Source organism: Diorhabda carinulata, chromosome 7, assembly GCF_026250575.1.
Source record: "Diorhabda carinulata isolate Delta chromosome 7, icDioCari1.1, whole genome shotgun sequence".
Lineage (NCBI taxonomy): Eukaryota > Metazoa > Arthropoda > Insecta > Coleoptera > Chrysomelidae > Diorhabda > Diorhabda carinulata.
The window spans coordinates 23,259,220-23,283,240 of NC_079466.1; the positions used below are offsets into that span (position 1 = coordinate 23,259,220).

Sequence of the window (24,021 nt, forward strand, 5' to 3'; positions counted from 1 at the left end):
TTGTTATATCACGTGTTTTTTGACATATTTCCATGTTATTTAACTTTGTATTCGACATTAATTTACAAGAGAATTTCGAAATACAAATTTTTCTTAGTTTTAACAACTATGACATATATTTCTTAGTTTGAAAACTTTCTGAACACATACATAGATCGTTCAGTCAAGACGGAAGGTTTCAATCCCTCAAATCAGTCTCAAACACATATTTGAAGCTTTCTGAGACTAATTATCATTGGAGGTATCAGAATTTTGTTATATCACGTGTTTTTTGACATATTTCCATGTTATTTAACTTTGTATTCGACATTAATTTACAAGAGAATTTCGAAATACAAATTTTTCTTAGTTTTAACAACTATGACATATATTTCTTAGTTTGAAAACTTTCTGAACACATACATAGATCGTTCAGTCAAGACGGAAGGTTTCAATCCCTCAAATCAGTCTCAAACACATATTTGAAGCTTTCTGAGACTAATTATCATTGGAGGTATCAGAATTTTGTTATATCACGTGTTTTTTGACATATTTCCATGTTATTTAACTTTGTATTCGACATTAATTTACAAGAGAATTTCGAAATACAAATTTTTCTTAGTTTTAACAACTAATTTAGTTCCCTACGGTATTTTGAATTATATATTTAAAAATGGTGTATAAAAATGGCGACCATCATTCAGTATACAGAGATTAAATCGCAAAGTTGGGTGAAGAATTCAATATTTTTGATTTTACAATATTGATATCAAAATATTTAGTCTTTTCCATGCACCTTTCGTATAATTTTTTTTTTATCTCTTTTCGTAACCAGGAGGAATCAATGTAAAATGAAAAGCTCGTACGTGTTTCATATCCGACAAACTGCGCCTTTTTCTGAAGAAAAGCAAGTAATTTGCTATTTTTTAGCCAGGCTGAGTATCGGACACCACCCACGAACGCTCCAGAGTTCAACTGCAAGTTCCAACTACACTGAGTCGCAAAATTAACGCATATTTTGTAAAAGAAAAAAATATATGTGATAAAACGGAGCTAGAAGTTTGATTGATTATTTCAAACAAAATTTTTGTATTGCATAAAATAAGCGATAGAAATAATAATGTGCTTCAAATATGCTGCTCACTGTATTTTCCAAAATTAATTTTATTCGACAAATATTGTGTTTTAATTATTATTTGAGAAACACTAAATTAAGTTGACTACTTAGAACGCTTTGAAATACTTTAACATAACTGATGAAGTTAAGCAATTTGTACTGAGTCCATTCTCTAAATTTAAATTGTTCTCTATGTCTGCTTTTGGCGATCTTAATTGCGACATAGTACTTGAAATCCGCTGCTCTAAACGTAAACAACTGGAATCTCTAGTGTGACCAAATGACCAAATATTGAAATTAATACGATTATCTCCATTGTCGTTGAACTCAAATAATAGATAATGACGATGATAAAGTTGGAAAAGTATACGATATATAAATGTTAAAAAAATTTGATCAAAAATTATTAAATCATTCTTTGTAATAAGAAAAAAATGTAGAATGAAGATTACAGAATAAAAGATCATAACCTCCTCGAGCTTGTACAAGTCCTTCCCCAAAGACATGGAATTTTAAGCCTTTTACCCACAAAATATAAGTTAATTAAGTTGTTTTTGACAGCATAATGAATTTTACGCAATTTTCACTTTAAACCTCAATTCCTCATCGAATTTGAAACAAAAAATCAAGTTAATTAATCAGGATTTAAGGGGGGTCATAACACTCATGATCCCTCATCCTGGATCCGCGCTTATCCTCGATGAAATACTCCCAGGTCGACATGGAAATTAGAAATCAAAAGATTCGTCAGAAAATGTTCGTTGTGGATATCATAAACTTGATATTGGGTATATAAGTCATGATTTTTCACAACATCATATTGGTTATTAGTCAAAGAAGTATGAGAAAATTAGTGATGAAGATGGTACAATGTTTCGATAGGGATTTTTCTAGAACGATTTTGTACCATCCGCTTGGAGCGATATGGTGGATAACAAACACGGCTTAAAAGCAGATACCAGCTTCTTCGAGAAATATCTCTCGGAAACAAAAACGTCTTGGAAAGGAAAGTCTTGGTTCAATCTGAATGGCTATCCAGCTTTTCCTGCGAATCTGGACAATCCAAATCTTTTTTTGGATTGGAATAATGTTTTCATCCCATTCGAAATTTCACATCATAAACGACAAAATTAAATAAAAAACTGTTTCAAAAATATCACGGATCTATCAAAGTTAGATTTTCAAAATTTAGTATAAATTTGTTTTATGGAACTGTTCTCTTGGGATAGAACCTAAAATTTGTTCGAGATGGAAGGCGACAATTTATGTAATAAGCTATCAGCGTGACAAATTTCGACAAAAACCGTTCAGAAGTTTTTTCGTGATTGAGTACAAACTTCCACATTTATTTCGATTGTCAAAAAGTATATAAATCGAGAAGGGCTCACCCAACGATTCACTGAAATTTATCGACGCCAGAATGGCTTTAAGATGTCTCTAATATACATATATAAATCAATCAAATTCTCACCCTGACTATAACGTAACCAATAAGACGTCTAGCCGAAGTTTAACACGAAGAAAACTTCACTCGAACATCACTAAATATATAGTATGTCTCTTCTCCACGAAATTGAGCTATTAAACTTGCTCTCAATCTAATATAACTTCTCTAAAAAGTTTTATATTGTTATATGAACTTCATAACATCCGATTGAATCAGGTACAATGATGTCTGTCGAGAACAAAGTTTGTATAATCTAATAAAAGTAGTTTTTGAATTATAATGAAAGGAGCATTATAAAATTCGCTTATTCAACTCACTACAACCAAAACTTGTTATAAGTATTGTTCACAAAAGTGTTCTTTCTATTATTTTATTATTACTGTCACCCTCGTTTAGGCTAATAATCGATTATTCAACACCAGCGTTTGCATTTAGTGAATGAGAATCTGGAAGACGCTTCCACGGCTTCTATCACATCAAATCCTTTACCAAACATGTATTTTTTAAGAAATTAGAACAACTAGAGGTCAAAATCAAGTCTGGTGATTAAAACTGAGGTTGTAATACTTCGTATTTCAATATAAAAGTGACCCAACCAACACTCGATTGCAGAGTATGATGACTCCTTCGATTAGTTCAACAAGATTCAGCACCGAGGATGACGTGACGAATAATTCACAATGTGACAACTTTCGAGCAGTATTTAAGTGCAATTTATGCACTAGTACATACCAGAAACAGAGAAATTAGCAAACGTGCTACAAAAAACACCGGAAAGATGATGGCCACTAATTTCTCAACAAGGTGAGGTCTGTATCAACCTCCTAGAGGCGAATTGGTCTCAAAGCTGTACTATGTTAAAACATGAAGCTATTTTAACAACGAATTGAAGAAAAAACAGCCCCAGCAACTGCATTGTTCACTATATTCATTATGGTGTTGCTATTGGCACCCTCCACGAAAACTTCCATGGTTCTTAGACACACGGAAATCTCCACCCTCCAAGGAAAAATTCGTGGCCATCATTTTAACCTTATACAACCGGAAATTTTTATAGAAACGGATCAGAATGAAGGTTTTCTCCGTGTCTCTAAGTCTTACCATATGATCCACAATCACCACCACCTCAGTGGTCTAGCTTTACTCTTAGAAACTAACATTTTTTGTGAGGCGGTTGAAGTGAATTTACGCACGTGTAGTGGATCCAAATGCCCGAAGCTATTTGCCTCCACTATACAGTGTGGGACTCGACTTACGGCTAGACATTCTACCCCATTCCCAGACAGTGTCCTTGGTAACTATTTCTAGTTATCGTCAGATACACTGTTGGTAATTTCCCCCTGCCCTCTCCTCTTCAATTCTAACAATGTCCGTTATAAATTGAAGAATCTTTCTGGACTTTTCCTTGCTCTCCACCATGGTTCTGATAACATCTACTTCTGTAAGAGTATGTCCAATATCTATGTCCAGATAAAGTCTCTTCTGATGGAATCTTTTAGAATAGAAGATCCTTGTATTCATTACATCTATTACCATCCCTTTTCCCTATTCTTTGCAGATATGAATGCCCTATTAGAAATTGTGTAAACCAATAGTTTAGTCTATGTCTACATTTCACCCATTCTTTTGTTGAAGGGATCAACACCTTTGATCCTTCTATTCTTGGTACGTGGTCGCTCCCATTTCATGCAAGGTTTCACGTTCTTCGGCCAACAGATCGATTGGCGGTACTCCGGTAATCACCTGGACTGCTTCGGCCGAAACTGTACACCGGCTACTCTTAGCAAGGCCCTTCTCTGAGATCTGATGATCATTGATCTTTACATTGCCACCTGCATTCCTTTACACCATACTAGGGCTCCTTATAGTAAAATGGATTCAGTCACACCATAAAACACTTCCCTTTTGTTGCTGCTAGGGCCTCCTATGTTTGGTATTAGCCTGCTTAATCTTCCAGATCTCTCGTCTGCTTTATCGCAGGCATTTTTTACGTGTGGCTCTTAGAGACCTTGGTGATCCAGATATATGCCCAAGTATTTTAATTTGGTTGTTGAAACTAAACCAACTTAACCTAATTTAACCTAACCTAACATAAAAAAATATATTGGGGTTAGATATGGCATATAATGTGTCAGATTTCATCTGTGGGAGGTATTTATGCGTGGACAGTATTCATTTGTGGACATCATTCATTTGTGGACAGTATTTATCCGTGAGTTAAAGCTTATTATTGTAATATCCACGGCTGAAATTAAAGACGCGGATAAAGCTTCATTCGGGTCATTTTTTGAAAAATGTCCGTGTCTCTATGGTTGAAATTAGAGTCACGGATTTTTCCGTGGAGGCTGCCAATATTCCTAAGATTTGACATAGTGTTACCAAACTCGAAAAAATCACCACCTGGCGGAAATATCAGTGGATTGCGACGAATATGCAAAGATGATGCCCCATACGCCTCTATTGTACAAAAATTTTCAATAAACATTTATGAATTTGAGATGTTAAAAGTTTTGGCAACAATCAGGTGGGGATTCACCAAAGTATACCACAAAATTCCGTTGTAAATTTAATCTACCAGTGTATTACGGTTATTCCTACTTCCATTAACACCGGAGTCGTAATTCATCATTATAATTTCGAGGCGTATTCGGCCGGATGATAGAAATTTGAAATATTTATGGAAAAGACAAGGATTATAAGCCTCGTGATATATACAGGCATTCGATGTCAGAGCTTGTCGTTTATGTGTAGAATATGAGAAATAAAAACAGAAATGTGGTTTGACAAGTTGATTTAGACTCGACAAAAAAATGGCCTATTTGGTTTCGCTGAATATTTATTGGAGAGGAAATTGCGCTGAATCGTTTTGACTAGTGGAATACGCGTGTTGCGGTTGAAATATACTGATTTGCTTATTTAGATTCAAATTTATGTCGTTTTGAAAATATATATATGAATATATTCGCTGGCTAAAGAGAAAGAAGACATTGATTATATGGACAGAAACTTACACCATATAATAATCCAACAATTTGAGAAAATCTTCTTCACTAATTCTTACAAAAAACTATAATTAATAGTTTTCGTTGTGGGATTGTGGCGACATTTAGCACCAAAGTGTACTAACTCTAATATATTTCAGAGCTTTCGAATAAATAAAAAACTAATAAGAAATCAATGGACCAGATCGACCTCTGGACTCATGGATGGCGTCTTAAACGTCCAAAGCAATGACCAGTTGGTACTATTATAGTACAAACCAATATTTAAATATCCTAAATACATATTGTGAATACTTGTTGTTAAAACAAAAAATTCAATCGTTATATTTTTATGCGACAAACACGATCTAGATAAAATCCAAGTGAGACGTCTTTAATTGTTTTCTTCCTACTTAGGTCGCCGTCCCTTGGCTTCGGAACGTTTATCTTCTGTTCCATTCGAAAGACGGAAGGAAAATGAAGGGACTCAATTTATTAACAAGGATTTCCGGAAAGATCCTGTTTCATCCACACTTGTATAAACTTTCGTTAAGTTTAAGTTGTTATGCATAAGCTTTATATAATTAGAAAGAGATTTATAGCAGTTTTTGCTATAACTTTAAGATTAGTTTTTGGGGAGATATTTCAGAAAATGTACGTGACACCAATCACTATGTTTTCGCTACTTTTATTTGTTTTTCTAAACGCTTCCAACTAGTTTGTCCCATAATATTCCATTTAGTAATTTAGTTATTTCTTTCTATTTTACCTTTTATTTCTATATCAACTGTCCATTCTTTGTCAAAGATATTTATTATAGTTCTACATTGTATGTCTTTTTTGAGATAAAACTTTCTACACCATCAGTCATGAAGTTTTTCCCATACACACGACTCATTTCACGATGTATTTCTGTGTAACTACGGCCTTCAGCCTATAGAAAACGAATCACACTTGACGGAAGCATCAATAATGTTTACGTGGATGTGGCACAACGCCGACTGACGCCTGAATGGCGGAGTGTGTAGTGCGAGAGTTTCGCGTCTGCACGGAGCAATCGGAGGTTGAAAAAAAAACGCTCCTCGTAAACATACACAGAATAATTCGCATATAATTACTAATTATTTTGATTATTTCGTAGCAGAAACGTGTTTATTTTATAAAATATTAACTCAGGTGCATTTATAGTGCAATCAAATCGCTAGATGATATTTGTCGTATAATTAGGTTCATTAAAATAAATTATGATTTACTCTATTTGATCTACATGTTTTGAAATTGTGTAATAAAATATGTTCATAGCCATAAATTTGATACCGTTACATTAATAAATTATAAACTAATTTTATTGCGATTCTAAATAATTAATCAGCATCAAAACTGATTGTTTTGTTGAAAATAATACTTGAATAAAGAGATATATCAATCATAATATGATTTGGGAGATTAATTTATAGTGGGTATTATTGAACAGCAAAATAGTAAAAAATGTTAGTAACCTCATTGTTCTAAACAAGGATAATCCCAGAAGTACCTGGCCTTACCTAGATATAGCAATTCCCAATCTATACAGCGTATGATTCAAGTTTGTAAGCATGGAAAAAAATGTAGGGGTAGCAAAGTTTAAGTGGTCAACCAAATGAAGTAACGACTCCAGAAATGTTGAAGAAAACTCACAAAGCGGTACTGGATGATCGTCGACTCAAAGTGCTCGAGCTATCAGATCTAGTAGACATTTAAAAAAGTACGAAACTGAAACTTTGGACTTGAGAAAGCTGTGCGCAAGATGGGTGCCGCGTTTGTTCACAAAAACATCCCAAACAAAAGAAAAATTAAAACAATGCACCCTAATCGCCAGATTTAGTCCGCTTGGACTATTTTCTGTTCTCAAATTTCATGCCTATTCTAAGGAGCTTGACGATTCTTATTATAAAAAGTGTATCGAACTTATTGAACATTGCTGGGGAAAGTGTATAAAGCTGAAAGGAGATTACGTTGAAAAAAATATGTTTTCTTTGTTAGTTCAAGTACTAGTGTGTCCTCTAACAGTCAATAAGAAGTACTAATTTGCCGTTTTGACCTAATTTATGGATATAAAATTCCAGCATGATTGTCACTGATTTGTTGGCCAAACAACACGAAATCGGAATCATTTGAATAACGTAACATAAATCTAGTAGAGACACAAAAACATGCAGGCGTAGGTGAAGGGGTGATTGATTACTGACTGTTCATCCACACTCTCCATTTTCCGTATTCTTTGTTTAGTTTGCATGCCATGTATTCTAAGTTATCCCTGTCTTTTACACATATTACCTGATCATCCGGAAACTTGAAGGAGTAGGTGTCATTTTTTATTATTTTAGCATTGCTTAAAAACGTTGAATCATCGCAGAGAAGACGACTATGCGGAAAAATAACAATGATTATGGAGAAAAATATCTCGAACAACCCTCGTCTTAATATACGGCACACTATTTTTTATTTTAACCCAGCAGCACCAATATCGTGTAGCGTACAGTTTCCATAACTGTTGTCGTTCAATTCACAATCATTTATATTCGTTATACATAACAAAACGTATGCTACCAGCGCTGCCAACAGTAGAAAATAAGATTTCCTACAGCATTCTCATGACAGTTGTCTGAATGTACTCAATTTATTAAAAATGCGTTTTTTTTACAACGTTATGATATAGTGGAAAAGAAAGAAGGGCTTGTGGCGATAGATACGACGCATATAATTTATATGTGGACTATTTTGACCCTTTTTCAAAGCGAGATGGAATACTTGATTGATTTGACACCGCGGCTGTCAAAGAAACGAATAAACATCGTTCAATGTTGACATATGACATAGAACATACGAATCGCTCTATACATTTTTGTAAAATGATTCATTTACGATTTAGTGGAAGTAGTTTTTATATTCATTCCGATTGCAAATCTATTGCAACTGACATTTTTAAAAAATCAAATCTCTCTCTATGTACATTCGTAATTTATCAATATTTAATGAACTCGAAACTTTTATTAAAAACAATTTACACGGAAACTGATTCAATATATCGACTAAAGGATGAATCGGTGAAACAGTTTTCTGTACCGAAAGTCCTTTTTACTACGTGATAGATTGATTATATATGAGATTTCCCTGCGGCATTGGACACGAGTTTGATTAAATATTTGAAAATACCAATAAATAGAAACGTTTCAACGTGCTAAGTGGATGAAGTATTGAAGATAATTCAACTTTGTATCACTATATTGTTGAGTGACAGAATCTGTTTTATTATAGAGCTCAAAGTACTAAAGTGATAGTAAAAATATTTATAACGAAATCTAAATTATGCATCTGGAAGAGACACAATGGAAAATGGAAGAAATTTAGATTTACATACCGGAAAACAGAGCTGATGAAAAACAACGATTTTAAAAGGAAAGAAAATAATATACCAATGAACAAGGCGGAAACAGAGAAATATATAAACGAAGTAATAACAGAAAAAGTAAAAAAAATCAAACATTGATGTAGGAAGAAGAAAAACAGAACAGGGAAAGAAGAATAAATTAAAACAAAGAGATGTATCTGCAATATGTCGGAGAAATCAACAAGGAACTACAACTAACTACATGAGAAAGAAGATTAGTAGCCACAATAATGAAGTCAGCATTAGTATCAGAAAGAACACAGTTTTAAGCTTGAAGACACCACGTTGTTTAGTAGTTGTTATCAATAGTGAACGTGTTCAAAGAATTTGTAAACATGTCATTGATTTCGAAGGCATTAGTCCAATCAATATAAAAGTTGAACTAGATTCTACTCTGGGTGATACTGCTTCTTGGGTGGGTCCATTACTTCACACCCAAATAAAAGAACAATCAAAGCAATCGAGTGAAAAAAGAGAAACGGTTCCAAAAAAGAGGCAAAAACCGTGCACCAGCTCACACAGGACCAAAATTGGTTACTCAAGCACTATATTGGCCAGATTTAGCACCCTTCAGCTTAATTTCTGTTCCTATACTTGAAAAAATGTCTCATGGGTCGAATATTTTCCAGAAATGAAGAGGTTATGTCGGAAAAAAAACAGATTACAATAATTTGGAAGACGCAGGTAAAACAAAAATACCATACCATACCATAAATTATGAAATCTAGAGACGCTAAATGGAAGTGCAGATAATTTTAAGGTTTAAAACAACTATAAAGAATTCTATACAGAACCTTGAAGAACTTTTCGTCAAAATGGCAATAGCATAAACCCAATTGGGACAGCCTATATTATCTGACGAGCCCTAAGATGAAGACACAAAGATTGTGCTTAATAAATGGAAAAACGCCGTCTAGCCATCGCTGGATAGCAGTGGTGGAATCACCAACAGGCTGAGTAAGCTCTAGTCTAGTGCCACGGATTTCAAGTGGCAACAAAAAATTTTTCGTTTCCATTTACCAAACTAAAAATCTAATTTCCAAATTGTCCCAGAAATGTGCAGTATAATTGAGACTTAAAAGGCTCTATATTGTCTCTAATTGTGAGCTAATATCAAATAGCAAAAAATCAAATAGTGTGTGTATAAATTTGATATATGACGGACAATATATAATCCTTAAGAACGCGGAAATTAGAAAAAAAAAAGGAAAAAATGGAGTAAAATAGCGCGAAAAACCCAAAACATGCAATGAAAGAAAAAATGTGTCATAGAACTCTTTTGATTGAGCGGTTACTATTCCTACTGGAATGTAAAACTGATATGTAAAAATTTCAAAAAATTAAAGTGAGCTTAATAATAATATTGTCTTTATTAGATTTCAGAAATAAAAAACTTTCTCTAGGACTTGTTCCCTTTTATCACTAGTGGCAATAACATCGAATCCCCTGTTATTTCCAAAGATAATGTAGTCGCATTTATTGAAAATTATTCTCCTTTCCTTTTACACCTATCTTCACAACTGCTATAGGATCGACAATTTTTCGTGTCTCACCGTCATAACACTAAATTTTCTGCTTTTGAATAACATGTCGTTCGGAACACGTGAGAAGCTTGATAATATCTTATAAAACTAAATTGACAAGCTGGAAATTTTAGTAAAATCGACTCTATAATAAAAAAAAAAATTGTAGACTCACATTTTGGACACGTTTTATTAGATACGTGTTAAGGACTCAGATCTAGCTTATTAATCAAATTTCAGTTAATTCTTAGGCTTAGAACATTGATTCTGATCTAAATTGTCTGTCACTTTCGAGGATCTTTACGTTCTGTGTTTCAGCAACTCAAACCAATTGCTTGATTTTCTCTTTCAATGCAGTTAAAATAAACTGTACTTTTAGTAATTCCTTAAAAAACAGTAATTTGTATATTCCTCTGGGTTTTATAGGTTAAAAACCCTATTACCAATTGGATTTTCATTGTATTCCACAAATCACATCAATAAATAATGACAAATTTAAAATATTGTAATAATTTTATAATCAAATTCATACTTTCTCTCAATTACTCATTGAAATGAGGAAAACCTCCTAATATGATCCTACATTTTAGAGTAATCTGCATGCTATCTACTACTTACATTACACGCTTGTAATGTGAGTTGTATACTTCCAGGGAAGAGTTGAAACAAGTAATGACATGATCGTTATGGTTGTTTGAGGTTAGTTTTCCCTGGAATAGATAAGTTTTAAAAAATTGTGATAATGTTCATACCAGAAAAGAATCGAACCTATTGCAACTCGAAATATACTTTTATACATATAACAAAACGTGATATCTATTGTCTTTTTGTTATGATGGATGACGTCAAATATATGGCGAAGACTAACTATATAATCACCATAGTGAAGCCTGTGAATGTGAAATCAAATAAGCCGGGAACCGGGAAGATATTATTTTAAATCAGTTGATCAAGATGCAACAGCGCAAGAAATGTGGCAAGACAAGCAAATAGGTCTTCCTCAAGTCCTTCGAGGATATCTAAAGAACGGCCTTATCGTTGCAGACAAGTCCAAAAGCAGTTGTCAGACGTTTAATTGACCTGAATCCAAATTATTATTGGATTCAGGGCACGGACGAGGGCCATCTTAATGCAAAAATGTCAGCGCCCTCTATGAGAGATATAAAAACAAATTCATGGGATTTATCAGCTTCCAAAACCAAAAATGTATAAACTTTTTTTTCATCAACTGCCTTTATTTGAAGTTTGTGGAAGGAAACTCAATTATTTTTTAGTTTTTTACCTATACTTGAGAAACGATCACTTTTTTCGAAACACCCTGTATAAAAAATGGAATAAATGGATAAAAAGGAACAACTATATCACATAGTTAGTCCCCAACCGTTTAGAAGATTAATGGATTCCTTAGAAAAAAGAATATTCGTTATGTTAGTCACTATTTTAATCTTGTTTGTGTGATTTTTTGTTTTTATCAACTTCATCATTATTTTATACTATAGTTAAGTAAACAAAAACAACCCTTTTTACAACGGGTTTTCAATTACTTATTTATCATTATGAACTCTAACCTCATTAAGTTATCGTTACCATGTTACCATAAATTGTCTGTGTTTAGTATTTCTGTCTGCTTTATAGAGTCAACTTCAACCCCATTAAGGTATTGTCTTCAATTATGTCTAGTACGCCAGTCAGATTAGTGTAATCACTTGTAACTTTAAATTATTAAATCGTCAATTTGCTAAATAAATTGTTTTTAAAAAGCAAGTTGCTGAATTGAGATATTTAATTCTATCTTCAGTTATTATTTCATTCATATTTCAAAATCAAAATATTTCTACATCATATAGAATTTTGAACTTAACTCAAGTTCCCTTTTGATTGATGAATCTAACCTCAAAAAAGTTATGTTCTATACCACCCTGTGTGTAAAAAAGTGGTTGAAAAGGAACATCAGATAAGTAACCAAAGAGTGTTTCTTTTTTATGCTTCTTCCCTCTTCTTGTAAAGTTGAGAATATTGTTAGTTAAGTGTCCAAGAAAAAATGACTGTTTTCTTCGTATACCAAGTTGTATTCCTGAGAGGTTATAGGGCCTCAAAGTATGGCACAAAATTAAAAAAAAAATTCATTTCTTTGCAGCCGTTCAACTTAAAAATACCAAATTTTCGAGGGACGTTTTTTTATCAACCTCCGATAGGCTATAAATAAAAGACAAGTTCATATAAAACAATAATTTTAATTACCAAAAGATTAGTACACTTAGGGTTACTTTTCGACATAATCACCGAAGGCATTGAGACATTTGTCATGTCTGTGGACAAGCTTTTCAAAACCCTCTTCAAAGAAAGTTGCCGCCAACGAATAGACCTTGAAACTTTTGGAAATTCCGGAGACAAACCATTTTGTCAACTCGTTGAACCAGGTCATCTGAAACGACAGATTCGCGTCCTTGGACCCCTTCATCATGCACGTTATTACGGCCATACGCACAACACCATCAATCATGAAGTTTTCCCCATACACACGACTCATTCTTCGATGGATTTCTTCAGCACTACGATCTTCAGCCTGTAGAAAACGAATCACACTTCACAACTCACACTTGGCATCAATAATGTTTACGTGGCTGTGCCACAACGCCGACTGACGCCTGAATGTCAACAATGGCGGAGTGTGTAGTGCGAGAGTTGCGCGTCTGCACGGAGCGATCGGAGATTGAAAAAAAAATGATCCTCGTAGTACACTGCACGAGACTGTTAGGGTAACTAAGTAACTATCTATTCTGAGAGGTTGGAACTTTCTGGGTATAGATTTATACATCAAATATGACCATTTGCAATTTATTCACATGGTGATGATGATTTTTTATTATATTGCGTTTATCTGGAGAGGAAAAAATAGACTTTATTCAACGCCCCGCAAAGAAAGTGATCATATTTATCGAGGTTCGGCGAGCGGGGTCTCCCCTATACGCAACTGTTTTTATACGAGACACCCTGTATATTTATAAAAGTTTTTCACCTTCTCATAATATTGCTGTTGTTATAACTAACATTCTACATCCATTTGGTGCATTATCTACCATGACCTAGTTCCTACACAACCACTTCCCTCAAAAGTGCCACTACAAGAACATCAACCTGGTTATCCTGTAAATTTAGAGTGCCCTTTCTACAAAAATGCATCCATTTATCTTTATGTAGGTTTAACATTAACGAGCTAGTCTTTTCCAGACAATAATGATCTAGGTATTATTCTAATTAGTCCTCACAGACATTTCAACTCATATCCTAGATGCGGTCCTTAAAAGCGGAGACGTTATCCTCGAATCGAGAGAAAAGTTGTGGAAGGAAATGGAAACTTTATCGTTGGAGTCGGTTATAAAATCGACGTAAAGGAAACTGAGAGGAACGAGACGGTCTATTTTGTATCATACAGCGAGTCATATTTCAAATAAAACATTGTGTTCATCTAGATACTTTTTCATTTAATTGTTTCATATGAACCATTAGGCATATTTAAAAACTTTATTTCGAGGATGTGTCGTATTCCCAAACTCGAAACACCACGATCTTTGTATCTATCTATTTATATGTCCTTCTAATATTTTATGTTTCTTTGCAGATGGCGTGGAATTTGTAATTTAAGTAAACAGTCGCTTACGGTTATTCGACTACACAAAGTAAGTGAAATTCCATTCATTCCACGTAAAATCGGTGGCATACTATGTCACTCCAAACTAATACCGGAAATTATATTAATTGTATCTCCATTGAGATTGTGGAAAATAGTTTTTCCATGGCACTTTGATAGCCCTAATTTATTAGTCCCGGCTACCAAGGTTTTTACCTCTGATTCCCATACACCAGCATCGATTTCAATAAAATTTTAACAGCATTTGGGGAATACCTCAAAAAGCAAAATCTACCATACGCCGATGTGTGATTTTGCCCTTGGGGCGAGTTACACCCCAACTAGGGGGTGAAATTTTTTTGTTGAAAATAATCACGAAAATTGATAGAGGAATAAATTTTACGTAAGAAATGATCTTAGCATTTTTTTTGAAAAATCAATAGTTTTTTAGTTATGCGCGTTTGGAATTTTTCTTGAAAAAAACCACGTTTTAATCGATTTTTCATGAATAACTCAAATACTTTTGATTTTATCAAAAAAAGTGTAATAAACAAAACTAAAGCTTATAACAAAACAAAAATTTTGTTTGTATTCAATTTTCTTTATGCTTAATACAAACCGAGTTAGGATTTATTGAAGATTGAATATTTTTATCAAACGAAAATTTTCTAAAATTCAACGTCGAGTAACGGAAAAACGGTCAACTTTCCGAGAAAAATGCATATGAATTTTCTTAAAGTACTTTTAAAAAGCTTTAGAATGAGGGCTGGTAGAACTCTTTAGGATAAAAACCCAGAAAGTTATATCGATTTAAATTGTTTTTGTAAAAAAAAATCTCAATTTTAGAAAGTTTGAACGATTTAGGGTGCATAATTTTCAAAAAAAATATGCTTAAACTCCAAAAATCATTTTCGAAATTTTTAAAAATTTCCCCATTTTTTCAAAATTCCTGAAAAACTATAGGTTATACATGAAAAATGATAGAGAACGTCCCCCCAAATCTACTATTCGAGCGAAATTTTCAAATTCCAAATTTGTAATACCGAGAATTTTAACGTTCAAATAAAAAATGTGCAGCTCACAATAAGTTCTTGAAATTACGCGTCGTTGGAATGTGAAAGAATGCAAGGAAAGAATGAAGATGTAATAAAATTTATCGCATCGGCAAATCTGATGTAAAAAGTTCCTATTGAATGGAATATCATAACGAGCATTCTAGAAAAGATTTTAATCAGGAAAGTAGTGGATCCGATTTAATTATTTTAAAAGCTGGAGGATATAATCATTTCTAGTTATTCAAGGTAAAAGTGATGCTTTACTGAGTTAACAATGGAACCTGAGGATCCAATCATAATGGAAACAGAAAGAATAATATTAAATGAGTAAAAGATACCAAGAAATTGAAAAGAAAATAAAGAATTTTGTCGTTTCTAGTGGTGCGCCGTTATTAAAATAACTATGTTGATGTTTTTTGCGTCTCATCAGAACGGCGTAACAACCTCTCGTTCTCTAACTCAGTCTCTAATCGGAACTGCTGCTATTTGGCTCAAGTAGTTGAATATTCCCTAGCAGACTCCCAATTACGAACCATTAATTACGTAAAATCTACCGTAGTGGACTATGATATTAAATAAATTATAGGTGTTATACAAAGTGCGACCAATATATTAAAATTTATTGTAAACTAGGGTTCAAAGAGCACAACGACATTGTCCGATTCCTAATTACCACCCTTTCATGTCGCTGGCATTTTTAATCGTTCATTTTCTTTCCCTAATGATAAGTGTGTAATGCAAGAGTCTGCACGGAGCGATCGGAGGTCGAAAAAAAAACAATCGAATTTAATATCGAAGTTAATAGTTATAACAAAGCCTTGAGAAACCTATGGATCTTGTCCTACCTTAAACAATCAGTCAGATTTTCCTTTTTTGTCGATGTCATCCATTGGAAATGTTGATCTCGACAAAAACATGCTCGACATCATGCTCTTCAGTATTCAATATTCGTCCAGACATTAGCCAGGAAAGTAGTTGTTTTCTCTTTTATATAATAATAAATTTCTAAATAATTTTCAGAGACGAATAATGGGAGTTGTATACCAAGACGGAAAGTCTTTGCAGACTAGTTAGAACAAGAACTAGTATATTGGGGATTGCAGCAAATTTTGAAAAAAGAAACTTTTCATTTAACTATAAATCGAAGCTTTCGGGAATCGTCAGGAAAACTTCAATATAAATGAAGCAGTGCTGGAAGTCTTCTTTTGTGAAAGCCTTTACCGCTTCCATCGACTTAAATCGGGTCCCTTTCAAAGCAGATTTAATCTTCGGAACCAAAAAAAATCGGAGAGTGCCAAATCTGGTGAGTACGGCGGGTGTTCGAGCACTGGAGTGCGCGATATGGGCAGATGCGTTCTCCTGGTTCAAAATCGAACAGTTTTTACGAACTCGTTCTTGCACTGTTGCCAAAACTGACGAATCGTAAGTCTGGTTAACAGTCTGACCATCTGGAATATAATCAGTCGTCATTGCTTTGAATTTTGATTTTCTCTCTCGGCCATCACTAAAGCGGTTACACCACTCAAAAACACGCGCACGAGATAGAGAATTGTCCCCGTATGCCTCTTGCAACAATTTATGGCACCCAGTCGTAGTTTTTTTCAATTTATCGAGAAATTTGGGTGTTTGGCACAAGAGGGCGCCCTCTAGACGCGCAGTCTCGTTATTTAATAACCAGACCCCGTATACTAAAAGTAAATTTATATAACATTATAAAGATATATGTGATGATATTTAAGACTTACGGGTTTGACAAAATTCAATAATCGATTTAGTATATACTGAAACACGTCCCCGAAGAAAATAATTTCTAATAAAAACGCCGTCGTTGATTTTTCTCATCGACTTCTTCACTCTTCACTAAGCTCTGATAAAGTTGAGAAAAAATGAGAGTTGAAAGGTTCGAATAATAGACCGATTCTTTTTATTTTTCTTTTGATTTCGGTTCGCAAGATTCAGTCGAATATAACGAAGGCGTTGATAATATGAAATTGAGACGTACACAAAAAATTCCTACCGAAATGATGATTATTTCTTCAAGTTTGTTCTCTATTCAAAGGTTTGTTTTTGTTTCTGTTCCTCACATGTTAACTATAATTGTTACACTATAAAAAATTCATTCATTCAGTGTTTGAACTTTCCATACTATGAAAGTAGTACGGAAAATGAGGTTATGTTCATATTTACCATCTTATTTTATTGATTGAATTACGTTGAAATGCAAAATGAATCAAAAGAGCTCTCTAATTTTATTTCACACAAACAACAAATCTTAATCACAGCTATTACAAATTTCATAGAATTCTTCCAAACAACGAGAGAAACTGTTTTTATAAAAAATCAAAAACTTACTTCTCTATCATAAGATTAGGTATATATACATTAAGAGTACTGCTATAACTGTCTACTCATGATTGACATATGATTGACTTATGATTGGCATATGATTGACTTATGATTGGCATATGATTGACATATGATTGACATATGATTGACATATGATATTTTAATAAGAAAGAAGACAACTATGTGTTGTGATTAACTATATTTCGTTTAGATTTGTGCAAGAAATTGTATTTTTATTTATAGTTTTTGCTTTAAAATTACATTTTTCTTAAAAACCGTACAAAAAAATCTGTAAATTACATATTTAACTATAACTATTTCCACGTGGGTAAATTTTTCTTTCTATTTTCTTATTTATTATTCAGATAAACGGGAGAAGTCATGAATTTTGATACTACAGAAATTGCCAGAAATTAATAGTAAACAAACGTTTATTTCTTAAAACTATCATCCATCTTGCAACTCAAATTTCGCGAAGAATGTTTTCAATCACGTAGATTGAATTTTCCAGAAAATTCATAAAAACCACAAAAACATTTATTTGCTGATACATTTTGATACAAAAAAACAAATCCTAAGGACTAACATTTCAGGTTTTGATATTGAAATAAAGGGCGGTGCGTTATTTATGGCTACGAGTTTATACACAGGTCTATAAAATATCTAAAAGATCTTGTTTCACTTTAAACTCAATGTCGGAATCGCCAATGGGCAAATTAAACATCGTCCTAACGCAAATTCTAAAACTTCTATCTAATACATACAAAATAATTAACAAAACTATGGCGTGACTTAATCCCAATAGCGTGGTTAATTCCAGAATCATATAATTCGTTGTAGGAGAAAAATATTTATGAAAAGCTTTAATATTAAACAAATATAAAGTTGTGAATAACCAGGATATGAAGTAAGAAAAAGCTAATCTAAATTCCAATTTAGATTTCTCAACGACTATACTAGATCTCTTCAATTTGAAGCATCTCAACAAAGAAATTATACAGAAAAGAAAAAATATTCCCAAATAACTGAATCCGTAACACAAAACGGACAAGGGGGAACTGTTATCGAATATACACAAAAAAGTTGTGATCAATATAAGAATCATTAAAAATATCCAAACAGCTAAAATTATAGTTTTATAATTGTTTCTACATCGTAACGAACACGATCTTTGATTAGCGAAAGTGTTAATATACCAATCCAATATTATAACAGCTACAAAAAACTGATTTCCGGTTAAAAAATTAAAACTGTTTTCCTGCCATATACAGAACAGTTTTTTATCAATTACTAATGTCTCAAAATCGAATATATTGTATATATAAGGCATAGAAGCGGTGATGAAAACATTGCAGATACACCAATTCACTATGTACCAATAAATCCTCGAATGCAGCTTGGGAAATTTGCATATCGTCAAAATTATTATTAAGTTTGACGTGGTGGAGAATAGAGACACAAAACCTCCTAAAATTCGAGTCGATAGAGGATATTGAACGAAGTGAATGACTTCTGTGTCGAAGGTCTCGTTGGTAGTGTTGAAATCCCAATCCATATTCTGGTTTCGAATTGGATTCGTACCTGTAACAAATATTTGTTTAGGTTATAACGCGAAATAATACTTCGATGGATTAAATATCGGAGAGGAAAGAATCCTTCCCAATATTCTCAGAAATATACATTAGATAGAGCCAATCATCGTTTCTTCTAGATTAAATTATGACCGGCGCCATCAGAAAGTGTGCGACTGGGCCCCAGTCATAGTAATTTCCTAGTTAAATTGTTAGAATACAGCGTATTTGAAAATAATTACTAATAGAATCAAAACCGGTCGTTCCATGATGAAATTTAATATGGACTGAATTATTTTTTCTCCCGTTTGGTAATAGTATATTATTTACAGCTACCAATGAACAGAAAAGTTTTGTCAACATGATAATTATAAGTACTACTACAGATATTGAAATAGTTTCTTTAACATTTGTATTATAAGTAGTACTTTTTCTCGTGGTTGTACTTTTAATATTGTAAATACATGTCAACATGTTAGTTACAATTTTTTTCTTCGTTCTAAGTTGTTGTTACCGATGTATCTATATACAACTGCGGCTGATTTCCACCAATCGAGTTTTTTGTTGCTGATAAGCGACGAAATACAAATTTTATTGCCCCCAGTAACCAACTTTTTGTATAGTTTATTTATACTTCTGGTAATTTGAAAATAAAGAGTTTGATGTGGTGTTCGCATCGAAAGATAGCTGTTAAGCCGAGTTTACACGTGTCAAGTAGCTAAAGCGAATTACTAAATCAAGTAGCACGAAATCAATGTTCAGGATCCTTCAAATTTAGAAATACACAAATTTTTATTGCCCCCAGTAACCAACTTTTTATATAGTTTATTTATACTTCTGGTAATTTGAAAATAAAGAGTTTGATGTGGTGTTCGCATCGAAAGATAGCTGTTAAGCCGAGTTTACACGTGTCAAGTAGCTAAGGCAAATTACTAAATCAAGTAGCACGAAATCAATGTTCAGGATCCTTCAATTTTAGAAATACACAAATTTTTATTGCCCCCAGTAACCAACTTTTTGTATAGTTTATTTATACTTCTGGTAATTTGAAAATAAAGAGTTTGATGTGGTGTTCGCATCGAAAGATAGCTGTTAAGCCGAGTTTACACGTGTCAAGTAGCTAAAGCAAATTACTAAATCAAGTAGCTCGAAATCAATGTTCAGGATCCTTCAAATTTAGAAATACACAAATTTTTATTGCCCCCAGTAACCAACTTTTTATGTAGTTTATTTATACTTCTGGTAATTTGAAAATAAAGAGTTTGATGTGGTGTCCGCATCGAAAGATAGCTGTTAAGCCGAGTTTACACGTGTCAAGTAGCTAAAGCAAATTACTAAATCAAGTAGCACGAAATCAATGTTCAGGATCCTTCAATTTTAGAAATACACAAATTTTTATTGCCCCCAGTAACCAACTTTTTGTATAGTTTATTTATACTTCTGGTAATTTGAAAATAAAGAGTTTGATGTGGTGTTCGCATCGAAAGATAGCTGTTAAGCCGAGTTTACACGTGTCAAGTAGCTAAAGCAAATTACTAAATCAAGTAGCACGAAATCAATGTTCAGGATCCTTCAATTTTAGAAATACACAAATTTTTATTGCCCCCAGTAACCAACTTTTTGTATAGTTTATTTATACTTCTGGTAATTTGAAAATAAAGAGTTTGATGTGGTGTTCGCATCGAAAGATAGCTGTTAAGCCGAGTTTACACGTGTCAAGTAGCTAAAGCAAATTACTAAATCAAGTAGCACGAAATCAATGTTCAGGATCCTTCAAATTTGGAAATACACAAATTTTTATTGCCCCCAGTAACCAACTTTTTATGTAGTTTATTTATACTTCTGGTAATTCGAAAATAAAGAGTTTGATGTGGTGTTCGCATCGAAAGATAGCTGTTAAGCCGAGTTTACACGTGTCAAGTAGCTAAAGCAAATTACTAAATCAAGTAGCACGAAATCAATGTTCAGGATCCTTCAAATTTGGAAATACACAAATTTTTATTGCCCCCAGTAACCAACTTTTTGTATAGTTTATTTATCCTTCGGGTAATTCGAAAATAAAGAGTTTGATGTGGTGTTCGCATCGAAAGATAGCTGTTAAGCCGAGTTTACACGTGTCAAGTAGCTAAAGCAAATTACTAAATCAAGTAGCACGAAATCAATGTTCAGAATCCTTCAAATTTGGAAATACACAAATTTTTATTGCCCCCAGTAACCAACTTTTTATGTAGTTTATTTATCCTTCTGGTAATTCGAAAATAAAGAGTTTGATGTGGTGTTCGCATCGAAAGATAGCTGTTAAGCCGAGTTTACACGTGTCAAGTAGCTAAAGCAAATTACTAAATCAAGTAGCACGAAATCAATGTTCAGGATCCTTCAAATTTAGAAATACACAAATTTTTATTGCCCCCAGTAACCAACTTTTTATGTAGTTTATTTATACTTCTGGTAATTTGAAAATAAAGAGTTTGATGTGGTGTTCGCATCGAAAGATAGCTGTTAAGCCGAGTTTACACGTGTCAAGTAGCTAAAGCAAATTACTAAATAAAGTAGCACGAAATCAATGTTCAGGATCCTTCAAATTTAGAAATACACAAATTTTTATTGCCCCCAGTAACCAACTTTTTATGTAGTTTATTTATCCTTCTGGTAATTCGAAAATAAAGAGTTTGATGTGGTGTCCGCATCGAAAGATAGCTGTTAAGCCGAGTTTACACGTGTCAAGTAGCTAAAGCAAATTACTAAATCAAGTAGCACGAAATCAATGTTCAGGATCCTTCAAATTTGGAAATACACAAATTTTTATTGCCCCCAGTAACCAACTTTTTATGTAGTTTATTTATCCTTCTGGTAATTCGAAAATAAAGAGTTTGATGTGGTGTCCGCATCGAAAGATAGCTGTTAAGCCGAGTTTACACGTGTCAAGTAGCTAAAGCAAATTACTAAATCAAGTAGCACGAAATCAATGTTCAGGATCCTTCAAATTTAGAAATACACAAATTTTTATTGCCCCCAGTAACCAACTTTTTATATAGTTTATTTATACTTCTGGTAATTTGAAAATAAAGAGTTTGATGTGGTGTTCGCATCGAAAGATAGCTGTTAAGCCGAGTTTACACGTGTCAAGTAGCTAAAGCAAATTACTAAATCAAGTAGCACGAAATCAATGTTCAGAATCCTTCAAATTTGGAAATACACAAATTTTTATTGCCCCCAGTAACCAACTTTTTATGTAGTTTATTTATCCTTCTGGTAATTCGAAAATAAAGAGTTTGATGTGGTGTTCGCATCGAAAGATAGCTGTTAAGCCGAGTTTACACGTGTCAAGTAGCTAAAGCAAATTACTAAATCAAGTAGCACGAAATCAATGTTCAGGATCCTTCAAATTTAGAAATACACAAATTTTTATTGCCCCCAGTAACCAACTTTTTATGTAGTTTATTTATACTTCTGGTAATTTGAAAATAAAGAGTTTGATGTGGTGTTCGCATCGAAAGATAGCTGTTAAGCCGAGTTTACACGTGTCAAGTAGCTAAAGCAAATTACTAAATAAAGTAGCACGAAATCAATGTTCAGGATCCTTCAAATTTAGAAATACACAAATTTTTATTGCCCCCAGTAACCAACTTTTTATGTAGTTTATTTATCCTTCTGGTAATTCGAAAATAAAGAGTTTGATGTGGTGTCCGCATCGAAAGATAGCTGTTAAGCCGAGTTTACACGTGTCAAGTAGCTAAAGCAAATTACTAAATCAAGTAGCACGAAATCAATGTTCAGGATCCTTCAAATTTAGAAATACACAAATTTTTATTGCCCCCAGTAACCAACTTTTTATATAGTTTATTTATACTTCTGGTAATTTGAAAATAAAGAGTTTGATGTGGTGTTCGCATCGAAAGATAGCTGTTAAGCCGAGTTTACACGTGTCAAGTAGCTAAAGCAAATTACTAAATCAAGTAGCACGAAATCAATGTTCAGAATCCTTCAAATTTGGAAATACACAAATTTTTATTGCCCCCAGTAACCAACTTTTTATGTAGTTTATTTATCCTTCTGGTAATTCGAAAATAAAGAGTTTGATGTGGTGTTCGCATCGAAAGATAGCTGTTAAGCCGAGTTTACACGTGTCAAGTAGCTAAAGCAAATTACTAAATCAAGTAGCACGAAATCAATGTTCAGGATCCTTCAAATTTAGAAATACACAAATTTTTATTGCCCCCACTAACCAACTTTCTATATAGTTTATTTATACTTCTGGTAATTCGAAAATAAAGAGTTTGATGTGGTGTTCGCATTGAAAGATAGCTGTTAAGCCGAGTTTACACGTGTCAAGTAGCTAAATTTAGTTACTTGTATGGTGAAAACAACTTGATTTAGTACTTGCGCAAGTACCTAATTTACTTCAGCAATTAGTTTCTCCCACCACTGCTTATTTTTATTATTATTTATATATTATTTATTTATTTATTTTACACATTATTTTTATTTGATTTGGTAGCGTGTTTTTATTCATTTATTGTTATATATTCATAATAAATAACAACTAAACCGGAATACTTATCAAAATGTAGACGCTCGTTAAAAAACCGGACTTAAATTTTAGTTTCTGGCTTTAGTAACTTGCTTTAGCTACTTGATACGTGTAGACTCGGCTTTACTACATATCAATCAAAAAGTTAGTTTTTCTTCAAAAATATTAAACGATAATTACCTTTTTTAAGTAAAAGCTCCCAAATTTAAAACACTAACTGTTAACAAACACTTAACAGGCCAACTTTATATTAAAGCGCAAATTACGTATGACTGGAAATAGAGATGCATTACATGAATAACCAGAAAAGATTAGAGCCATTTAGGATATTATTTAATTAAATTGATCAAGATATGATGGCGATTGTAAGGCGTTATGAATCAGACTGCAATACAAGTTGTCCCAGTCGG

At 33.1% G+C, this 24,021-nt stretch overlaps 2 protein-coding genes across 3 annotated transcripts in view; one reads left to right on the top strand and one right to left on the bottom strand.

The window, feature by feature from the left end:
• Positions 1–24,021, top strand: part of LOC130896269 (somatostatin receptor type 2-like) — a 216,293-nt gene that overhangs the window by 110,094 nt on the left and 82,178 nt on the right. For both annotated transcript variants that reach the window (XM_057804250.1, XM_057804247.1), the window contains exon 2: positions 14,100–14,157. The gene's annotated coding sequence lies outside the window, so the exon portion shown is untranslated. The remainder of the gene's footprint in view (positions 1–14,099; positions 14,158–24,021) is intronic.
• On the bottom strand, positions 17,390–23,916 carry LOC130896274 (chemokine XC receptor 1-like). The gene is made up of 2 exons (XM_057804259.1): positions 23,792–23,916; positions 17,390–19,090 (listed from the first exon to the last, which is right to left on the bottom strand). The coding sequence occupies exon 2, from the start codon at positions 19,062–19,064 to the stop codon at positions 18,162–18,164; it is 903 nt and encodes a 300-aa protein (XP_057660242.1). The 5' UTR covers positions 19,065–19,090; positions 23,792–23,916; the 3' UTR covers positions 17,390–18,161.

Excerpts from the sequence above, each read along its gene's own strand:
- LOC130896274 (XM_057804259.1), bottom strand. The coding sequence starts at position 19,064 with ATGGATTGGGATTTCAACACTACCAACGAGACCTTCGACACAGAAGTC.